We start from the raw sequence: 10,767 nt of genomic DNA on the forward strand, positions 1-10,767 counted from the left end.
ACAACCCCATCACCCGGCCGGAAGTGGCGGCCGCCAGCCCCTGGCTGACGGCGGAAGGGGCGGGGACGGCGCGGGGGCAGCTTCCGGGAGAGGCCGCCGCCGCCGCGGCCGGGCCCCGGCCTGCCGCTGCCCGCCCGTCTTCGCCGCCCTCTGGCCGGCCGCACTGCAGGCCGTGGGCGGCAGGCGCCTGCCGGCTTGTTACCGCGAGCCTCGCCGACGGGGGCTGGGAGCGCTTGAGAGGTTGCTGCCCACTGGCGCTTCGCCGGTGGGCTTCGGCTTCCGGGGCCTGCGGGCACGCTTACACCCGGGTGTCCCTTCGTTAACCTCCCCCCGACCCCCCGGGTGCAGGCCGTACGACACGCGAATGGCTCCTTGGCCTGCCTCGGCCCGGGACCGATGGAAAGGAAGGTCTGAAATGAGCGCACGTGTAGTCGGGACTCATCCGAGCTGTGTCAGAAACTCACGTAGATGGTTGGCAGCATATTTCTTAGAAGGCGTAAGAAAAATCATCCATAATCCCCACAGAGATCAGCTGAAGGGAGAAGCAGGGGTATCTTGCTTTTCTAACTGAAGAACAGAACATGCTTAAACCATGCTAAGGGCATAAAACTGCACTCCTCGAAGATAAAATAGTATGCTCTTTTCCAGTATGATCTTGTGGTCCATCGTTGGAAAGTACCTTAGTACAGCCTGTATGTGAGAGGTGGAGGTTTCTAACCACACTAAAGAGGATTTTTCATTGATTTTTTTTTTTTTTGAGACAGAATAAACACATAGAGTGATCTGACATAATTTTAAAACCCGCTAGTGTAGTAATGAAAATAACCCCATCTGTCATTGAAAGGCATATGTCAGGACAAAAATATAGAAAACTTACAGGACCCTCATCCTGTCAATTTTCATACCAAGAAGTCATTACAAAACATTCCTCTTCAGATGCACCATATTTTGCACTGTTATTCTTTCCTAATGTCTGTTGGAAACATAAATCAAAAACTGGCAGCTATCCAAGGTGATCCAAAACACAGCTGTGAACAGCACATATGACTTATGAAAGCTTCAACAAGGCACCATAACTTCAGGAGCTCCATAACCTATAAATAATCCACATGGAAGGGACAGGAGGATACAGAGGAGTTAGAAACAAATGGCTCCAGAAATTTATTCTGTATATCAACTGTGGTAGCAGCCAGCCCTTTGCAGCAGCATAATGCAGTCTGAAGAACATACAGAATTTGCTTTTTTGATGATGTAGTTACTATGAGGTCCAAGACAAGTCTAAGTTGTGGCTTCAGTTGAAGTAAAAAGCAGGTGCCAATGTAGCTGCATTAAGTTAATGACACTAGCCTTTTCAAAGAATTTGGCCTTGTAGTCTTTCTTCAGAGAGAAGAAAAAGGATCTTTCGCAATGCTTACATGCAGCCACAGTGAAACAAGGAAATTTTGCATTTCAAAATGTTTCAAAGCTACAACAAGTTGTCAAGTCATATAGCAATCTAATGCAAATGTCCACAGTTGTACAATCTCGATTGTAATGGGCTGTGTGCACTTTAAACAGATCAAATACTGGATATTCAGAACAGAAACAAGCTGTAGCAACTTATGCTCATTGCCATACGCCCTGATACTGGTTCAGAGATGCTTATCTCTAAGCAATTTGTTCCATCCTGCTTTTATTTTTTACATCAAATGATGTGTAGTTTCCCAAATGAGTTGAAGTTGGAGGGAATGTTCCACTTCCTTTGCCAGTTTAGCAGCCTCTGCAAACAATGTAGGAATTAAGTGCAATTTCAATCCTCAGCAGTGTTTCCCTTCTTTCCCTTTACATGCGCTAGATGAAAAACTGACAAGACGGAATTCATTAGTGACAAACCATATAACACAAATGTATGGATCTGAAAAAAAAGAAACAAGAAAAAAATAATCAAAGGACCTTGTCTTCCTGTTACTAATGGACCTGTTAATAAAGCTGGTTGAAAGTTGAGGTAATTTTGCTTACACCAGGTCCACATATTCATAATCCAAATAACTAGCAATTATCTCACAAGGAAAACAAAACTATAGGAGAGCAAGGCAATTTAGTTAAACAAGAGTTTGTGCTTCTCTACTGCATGCATTCTTTGCCTTTTCTGCTGTGAATTTTTCTTCACCAACTGCCAGTCAATCACAACTTTTTGCACACTTCCAGGTGCAGAGTTGGTACAATTTACAATACACTGCTGCATTTCCTTGTATCTGAAAAACTGGTTTAAGCTAAAAGTGTAAAAATAAGTAAAAACTGAAATTAAAAATTGCTGCAAAAATAACTGTAGCAGGCTAAACAGCTGTTTCATCACAGAATAGGTCACCGTGTCAGTGTCTTAAGCAGAGTCCTGGAGCTAATTTACCTTTCAGAATCTCATTCTTAGCCTTTTCATGGGAGGTGCCAGGGAAGTGCTGCTTTGTTCAGAGTGCTATAGCTTTGTTGTGTGTGGGTTTTTTTAACATAAACATGCTGTAGAGTCCACCAGCTCACCAGATTGCAGGAAGGAGGCAAAAATGAAAGCAGAAGTTTCCTTATCCTGTTTCCCTACACTGTTTATAGCAAGACCAGCAATCCACCTACAAACGACTTCCCAAATTCTGTCTCCAGCCTTTAGAAGTACAGGTTGGAAAATGAGTCAATTATATATAAACGTGAATCCACAACCATCCACAAGTTTACAGGCCCTAAGGTATGTTTTTTCAGCAATAGATTTCCATGCAGTGAATCTTTGGCCAAGAATCACATCCGCTGTAAAAGTAGAGAAGACAGACATACACAGCCTGGCCATGCATCACTGGAGAGAGCCCTGTGCCTTGCTATGGAGGCTGCTGGGCTGGTTTGCAGCAGAGATTTGGCAACCTCAACACTGGAAAAAGTCTTGACTGCTCGGTTTCCATCTGAAGTTATCACTGCTAATGGCATTCTTCTGTTCCGTCTAGTTTCATCACCTGACAACATATTTTGAAAATGATCAAATTAGCTTGCACAGAAAAGTGATGAAGAGCACAATTTAAAACTTACAACTCTTAAATGAAAGGAGACATGTAATAGCTGCCACTGCACTTCAAAGCTGAAGACTACTTTGCCTTACTAATGTTTGGTGTTCTTTAAAAGGGTGAATTATTTAAATAGTTTGTACTTTATTTAACAGAAATTTCCAATAAACCTCATTCTGTCACTTTGAGTTATGTCACTTCATGCTATATGACATGAATGCATTGATGCAAGTTTCACAGGCAGTGGCAATGCTGACATGTCAGTCTAAGTTATGACAAACGATATATTACAAATATTTTCAAAACTACTGCAGATTGCCAAGAAAAAAAAAGTCTTTAAAATGTGTTATTACACTGGGTGCATCTTCAGTCTGAAAACAATTTATTCAATTCACATAGTTATATTGATTCAATGTTCAGGCTGACAATAAAAAAGAAAGGAAATTTATATTGAAATTTCCCAACTAGCTCTAGTTACAATATATTATATAGCAAAGGAAAATTAGATGTGTTAATGTAATGGTGTGGGGGTTTTTTAAACACTGTCATTAAGTAATACTGTTAGCATTTAATAATTTGAGATAATCTACATCAAATAAATCTCAAGACTGTATGCAGGACAGAAAGGCCCTAGCTGAACAGAGAATGAATTGCTTATGAAAATTCTCTTTCAGCAAAGAACACAACATGACAAGGGGGGATCTTTCACTAAAAGTACTAATTGATCTAAATCATGCTTTTTTCTCTTTCTGGGTTTTGGGGTGGGGTTTTTTGGTAATCTCATTTTTGTGTGGATCAGGTCCTGCCTTATAATTTCTTTGTAATCTCTGTACTTCAGCAGAAGCATACTTAGATCAGTCATGTGAACTTTGAAGCATCTGTTTTATCTTCAAATTTCTTACTCCTGTAGTGGAAGAAAAAGAGACTGAATGCCTAAGAACTAATCAAATTAGTGAAACAATTATTTTTTCAAGGCAGAAAATGAGCTTATTAGAGGGGAAAAAAATAAAGAAAAAAGAGTAAACTCCACATGCCAGTCAGACAAAATTGTTCCATGCGTTGAAAATACATTAAAGTTGTAGAACACCAGAAAACTCTTACTTAGTGTTGACCTAAATGTACCAGAGTTCAATTAGTTCAGTTGTTCTTCAACAGCTAACCATCCCAGAAATCAAATCCCAAAAACAGGCTGATGAGTGAAATGAGTAGGTCTTTTGCAGTCGGGGATGACTGTATATTCTATGACTATAGAATCATAGCTAGCTGAACTTCCATGCTGTAATGTTTTCACTGTAAAAACTTTCTTCTTTCAGGATAGGTGAAAGGAGTTTGATTTTGGCCCAGTTTTCACTAGAGAGATGGAAGTGTATCACAGACACAGAATCTGTTAGTACTGATAGCAGTATTTTCATTAGAAGAGCTTCCATGAATGTCCTGGGTTTGACCGCTGCACATTTTCCTGGTAATGCCATGTTGCATGCTACTAGAGCACTCCATGACAGTTTACACTGTTGCCACCTAATATGTTATTAGCCAGGGAATGTTTGATTTATCTTATTGCATCAAGTACTACCTACAAAGTAATCACAAAGGCATAGTCCACTGATTAAAAGGATGCCTTCTGTTGGGTGTTCTGAAATTAATCATGTATTAGTTTCAGCTGAAACAGCAGCTATTTGTTTGGCTTAGAGCTGCCCAGCAACCCAACAGTCAGGAGAATGTCCAAATTCTTGAAGTCTCAAAAAGTCCCTACTGCACAGAAAGCTGATTTTGCCTCTATTCAGTGTGACCATATACGTTTGTTGCTTTTTACATCCATCCTTAGTAGCTTTAAAAGGGCCAGGAAAGAAGCAAAGCTGTGGAGAGCCAAACCCATCTGCACAAAAGATTACACCTGGAAGGAATCTCCTGCCAAATTTGAGGACAAAGCTAAGTTCATATAGTTTTTTAGCATTTGCATTCACACTACTTGTATACACACTGAAATACAACAACTCTTCACAAAGTCAGAATTGTGGCCTTTCCCTGAATGTTAACACAAGGACAAAATAAGGCACTGCAGGAGCAAGGAGATGATGGAACAAAGCCATCAGCTTCACTTAGGGGAGTTAGCACCTCTCCTGAGAAGGATCTTCAGCTTCCTGGGAGTTTCACATCAAGGTACATCTCAGTAGAGGAGAGCCTGACTGTCCCTGGATTGACCCACAGAGCTGATGGCTAAATCCTGTGTAAACACATGGAAGGAGAGGTATATTCCAAGACATCTGAGCCCAGTGCCATGGCCAGAGTGGCAGGCAAGGGAGAACTCAGAGAGGAAAGAGATGATCTTGTTTTCTATAGTGAGATTACATCCTGTGGGTTAATGCATAACGGATCTGATCTGAAAGTCAGATTTCTGCCTCCTGTCTACTTCAAAGAGAGCTCCTGGCAAAAAAAGTCAGTAACACAGCTTTACCAAAGTCGTATTTACAGACTATTAAATGTTTAGAAGATGCTAGGTTTGGAAGGCTGGAGTTTTGGAGCAAATGGACATATGCCATATAAATGTTGGAGGCACATGGGGCCTGGAGATCATTCTTCTGGAGTTCAAGTTTTTCTGCTCAAAAGCTTTCATTCAGCAGATGAACTCTGAATTCCTAGTGCATTTGAGATAAAGGCCAATAAAAGTCTACAGCTGAAAAGGGCCAGAGGTAAACATGAGTGTCACATTTCTGACAGAACTTGATCGGCAACAAAAAGGCTGGGCTTACATTTAAAATAATGCTAGTAAAGCCTTAGCTTGAGCCTCCACCCAGAAACCTGGGAAGAGTAAACTAAACAACTTCACCTGCTCAGTCAGTTAGTTTTCCTCATTCATGAGCACAAATCAACCAGCTTAAAAAGCACTAGTTTACCAAAGGAAAAAGGAAGAACAGAACAACAAGGTAACATATTAAGGACATATACATAGCACTTGAACTGTAACTTCAATCATTTTTGCAGTTCTCTGCTGGATCTGGCCAGCTGGTTGCCTCACAGCAGCACCTGGCTCCATGTCCCACTGCCCCCTCTAGATAAGCACTGCAGCACTGTTGCTTGCAGTTTCTCTTATTTCACCTTTTAGGCCAGAACATACATGGCAATGGGAACTAACAGTCTCTGTATACAGGAGGCTCTTCAACAGGTTCTTTAAATTCATAGAATTTTAACAATTTCTGCTTCATGAAAGACTCTAAAAAAAGTCACTTTTTTTTCCACTTGTGTATAACTTTTGCCCTCTAATGCTGGAAGCTATTACCTTGTATTAGGGTGATCTCTTACCCTGAGTACTCCTAAGCATAGTTAATTAGTCCAGATTTCAATACCTGGTTTCAGGTGGCTCTCCATGATATATCTCTTGATAAAATAAAATAAAGCAAACCCTCTCTCCACTATAGTAAATCAATGCCCACGGAATAAAGGTGGTGTAGACCTTACCAAGGGTTCTTTCCATTCATCATCCCCCTTTTTCTTTAGGGGATAATATCAGCAGCAAGCTCCTCTTGGGTCACCTGCTCTTCTGGACTGCTTTGGTAGAGGAACCATCACTCTGCATGTCAGCTGCTAGGCTGACAAAGGAAGAGTGTCAGCATTTCATGTGTTTTGCCCTGTAGCTCTATCACTGACAGCTTTGCAGCCCCCTGCCAGGAGTCACACATCCTGCAGACCAGAAGCACAGGCACTGCTGTACTTGAAAAGGCCCACTAATGCTATGATTTTATATGATGGGTCTCCAACCTGTGGCTCATCAGACCTTCCTATATAAACTCAGTGGCTTACAAGTTTCACCTGACAACCATTATACTCAACTTCTTTGTTCTCTTTTCAACAGAGGGAGGTATACAATATGTGGCAGGTGTATTGTATTAACACAGTGATGAAAGTAGTGACTGCAATAGAAAAGATTAAACATATAACATACAGTTAGGCTCAGATAATTTTACTTGGTGAAAAAACATTAGCTTCAAGAAATACATTTCTCTAGATTATTGGTGATAGGCAAGACATCATCATCCACTTGGTGTTTAACCTTCTGGTAACCATGTTGGTAGGACCTGCTGGTGCACTTACCCTTTCACGGATATTTTTTTAAGCATCTCAAAATAAATGGGAGACAGTTGTTACTGGGAGAGAGTTGCCACTCTTCTTGCACTGGACACATTTCTATTTTTCCTTTATCAGGCCTTTAATTGCTTGTGATGAACAGCTAAACCTTGCTGACTGCCCCACCCAGTGGGACGGAGGAGAGAATTGGGGGAAAAAAAAGTAAAACTCGTGGGTTGAGATAAAAGCAGTTTAATAGAATAGAAAGGAAGAAACTAATAATGGTGATAATAATAATAATAATAAAATGACAATACTAATAAAAGGGTTGGAATATACAAAACAAGTGATGCACAATGCAGTTGCTCACCACTCGCTGACTGATGCCCCGTTAGTTCCCGAGCAGTGATCCCCTCAATGGCCAGCTCCCCCCAGTTTATATACTGGGCATGACATCATGTGGTATGGAATACCCCTTTGGCCAGTTTGGGTCAGCTGTCCTGGCTGTGTCCCCTCCCAACTTTTTGTGCCCCTCCAGCCTTCTTGCTGGCTGGGCATGAGAAGCTGAAAAATCCTCGACTTAGTATAAAACACTACTGAGCAACAACTGAAAACATCAGTGTGTTATCAACATTCTTCTCATACTAAATCCAAAACATAACACTATACCAGCTACTAGAAAGACAATTAACTCCATCCCAGCTTAAACCAGGACACTGCCACTGCTCTGTCGAGGACACCGCTGAGGACAGTCACGGCCGTGTCTTGGTGGGCGTCCTGCGGGCAGGGGGCTGCTGCCACATGCGGCTGACGCCTCCAGCACCGAGGCTGCTGTGCAGCAGGCAGAGCAGTGTGGCTCTGGGGATGAGCCCTGGGGAGCGGACCGGAACCAGTAAGGACCCAGTAACGCCTGGTTTGGTACATGCATCTGCTTCAACTGGCTGTGCCTGTCAGGGCAACACACGGGCAAGTGGCCAGCCCTGGGGAGGGGGCTCAAGGGATGCCGCAGCACAGGGGCGGTGTGGCTCGGTGGCAGGAGCTGCTGCCCAGCACCTGCCCCAGCCCATCTCCCGGCCTCCCCCGTGACCGCCCAGGGGCTGGCAGCACCCCAGCACCCAGCGCCGTGCCTCCGGCCAGTGGGAGCAGGGTCTCTCCCTGGCTCTGGGCATGTCTGGGGCGGAGGCACTGGGCCCCCAGGGACCCGACGGCACTGGGGCATGCATGGGGGATGTCCCCTCCCTTAAAGAAATTGAGCAGCTCCTGAACACCGGGCGACCCTCTTGCAACCATGTTGATGAAGTATGGCCTAATCTCTTCTTAGGAGACCTGTAAGTACAGCTTTACAGACACACCTCTGCCATATGTTCCGTCTGTTAGTATGCCTCATAGATGCGGCTTTAGACAGCTCATAGTTTTGCTAATTGCTGCCATTTACGCTGCAGACAGCACGGTTTCCAAGATAAATTTATGACGCAGATGATACTTGCTTCTCGGTTAGCCCTTAGAAGCAATGCATGGGTTGATGCTCCAGCAAATGGCTTGGGAGAGGCAATCGCAGTGTTTCTCCTGCTCTATGAATCTCTCTGCACCCATCTTAATTTGTTTGTCTTTGTTTTTTCCTTAGAGTGACAGCTCATAACAGATTTGTTTTGTGGAAGATGGGCGTGACCCATGTTTTAAATGCTGCCCACGGCACAGCGTACAGCCACGGAGGCCAGGACTTCTACGGAGCAACCATTGATTATTATGGTGTACCAGCCCATGACCTCCCAAGCTTTGACATAAGCCAGTTCTTTTTCTCTGCGGCACAATTTATCCACAACGCCTTGAACACACCAGGAGGTACAAAATTATCATTGGTCGCATTTTTATGTGAGTTGGCAGCCTCTCGTAACAGGTCAGCTCTGTGAGGTCAGTGGTGGACGAGTCACTACATGGTCTCCTGCCAGCTGCTGGTCACCTGCACGGTGGGTGGCAGGAGGAGAGAGTGCTGGGTACATGGATGTAGCTCTAACTAGGTCCCAAAAAGTTGACATGAGAAAAGGGATGAACAGTGCAGGAGAGAGACCGGGGCAGAGAGAAGAGGAGGCAGATTAGAGAGAAAAACATCTGGAAGGAAAGGGTGGTTCAAAAAGGGAGAAGCAAAAACATGCATTTAAAATGGACACCCTCTTTTGAGACCCTCTTATGGCAACTGTATTTGTAAGAACAAATGAATAAAGAGACAAGTGTCCTGATTTCTACAGCCACCAACCGCATGAAGAGGCTAATATATTGCAATGAGCTTCCTGTGTGAACAGGGCCTGCAGAGCTGTGCCCCTGAGGAGAAGATTTACCTTTACCAAAGGAGATTTATAGCATGTTGCATAAGAGACTGAGCTTCTTGGCACTGGTGCAATAGAATATTAATTAACCTGTATTACGTAAAAGACCATTTCTTAGCATGAGTAAACTGGCATTAATGGAGCTGTGTCAATCTGTATCACAAGATCTGCCTTCAAAAGACAATTACAGTTGCAGCAAATTGCCTTATTATGCAATGGTACCAGGCCAGCCATTTTTCTTGTTGGCAAATGTGTTAGTGCCATCCTTTCAGGCCAGATTTTAGCTTTCTTCTTCACCTGAGTAAGCCCCTCTGAAATCAGTGGGTCTGATTTTCCTCTTGCTCACAACAGTGCAACTTCATTGCTTCAACAGCGTTTTCTTTCATTTACTGATATTTATGAGATCAGATTGGGATCTCATGGCACTTCTCATGCAAGTGAGTGTAACAATTGCAAATTAGACTTAAATTGTTAGTAATTTATGTGATCTATCAGAAAGGTAAGAAATACATCTTGTTTGCTCTGACCAAGCTGGAGAAGGCAGAAGGGGTTTGCCTTCCCTTTAAATTAAACTTCATCTGCTGTACTGCTTCTCTTCTATTATTATAATCTTTTTCTTTTTTTTTTTTTAACCAGCTAAAATTTTGGTACATTGTGCAGTTGGAGTAAGCAGGTCAGCTTCTCTAGTGCTAGCATACCTTATGATAAATCACCACCTCCCATTGGTTGAAGCCATCAAAACAGTGAAGGAACATCGATGGATTTCACCCAATCGTGGCTTTCTGAAACACCTGCGAAATTTGGATGTTCAGCTACGGCAAAAGGACTGCTGAAAGGGCAGACCCATTTGCAATCACTTTTCTGAGTTTCAGCCTTCATAGCCATTGCGCATACACAGCTTCCTATGATCAATGCATGTTGAAAAAATGAAGAAAATTATGCATCAAAGAAAAAAGTCAACAGAACTGTAAGTGGATTAATTCTGATAGCTCAGTTCCTCCAAGACCAGCACAGCCAACATCAGCACCGTAATCACTGTGTGCTGCACAGCTGCTGCGCCTAGTGTGGTGCTACCGGATCACTCCACTTGAGTGGTTAAGATGGACTGTTGGAGCGGCGGAGGAATGCACATAAGTCGACCCAATATGAGTGATAGAAGTGATTCAACTTTATTTGCACGGATAGCTCATATTTATACAGTTTGCGATAATTATGCCTACTAGTCCTAATATGATTGGTACATTGCTAATGTTTATTCATTACTAAAACACACCCACTTGTGGTTGGCAGCTACGCGTGTTCAGTAACTTTCTCATGAGAACTTCTTCAAAAGTTACTTGTGAAGTTATGCCAAGGTCACA

General features: G+C 43.0%; 1 protein-coding gene across 1 annotated transcript; it reads left to right on the top strand.

The window, feature by feature from the left end:
* Positions 1 to 8,167: 8,167 nt before the first annotated feature.
* Positions 8,168 to 10,239, top strand: LOC126043157 (dual specificity protein phosphatase 13-like). Its single transcript, XM_049811161.1, has 3 exons — positions 8,168 to 8,410; positions 8,707 to 8,924; positions 10,043 to 10,239. The coding sequence occupies exons 1-3, from the start codon at positions 8,250 to 8,252 to the stop codon at positions 10,237 to 10,239; spliced, it is 576 nt and encodes a 191-aa protein (XP_049667118.1). The 5' UTR covers positions 8,168 to 8,249.
* The last annotated feature ends 528 nt before the right edge of the window (positions 10,240 to 10,767 follow it).

Source organism: Accipiter gentilis, chromosome 9 (assembly GCF_929443795.1).
Source record: "Accipiter gentilis chromosome 9, bAccGen1.1, whole genome shotgun sequence".
NCBI classification, from domain to species: domain Eukaryota; kingdom Metazoa; phylum Chordata; class Aves; order Accipitriformes; family Accipitridae; genus Astur; species Astur gentilis.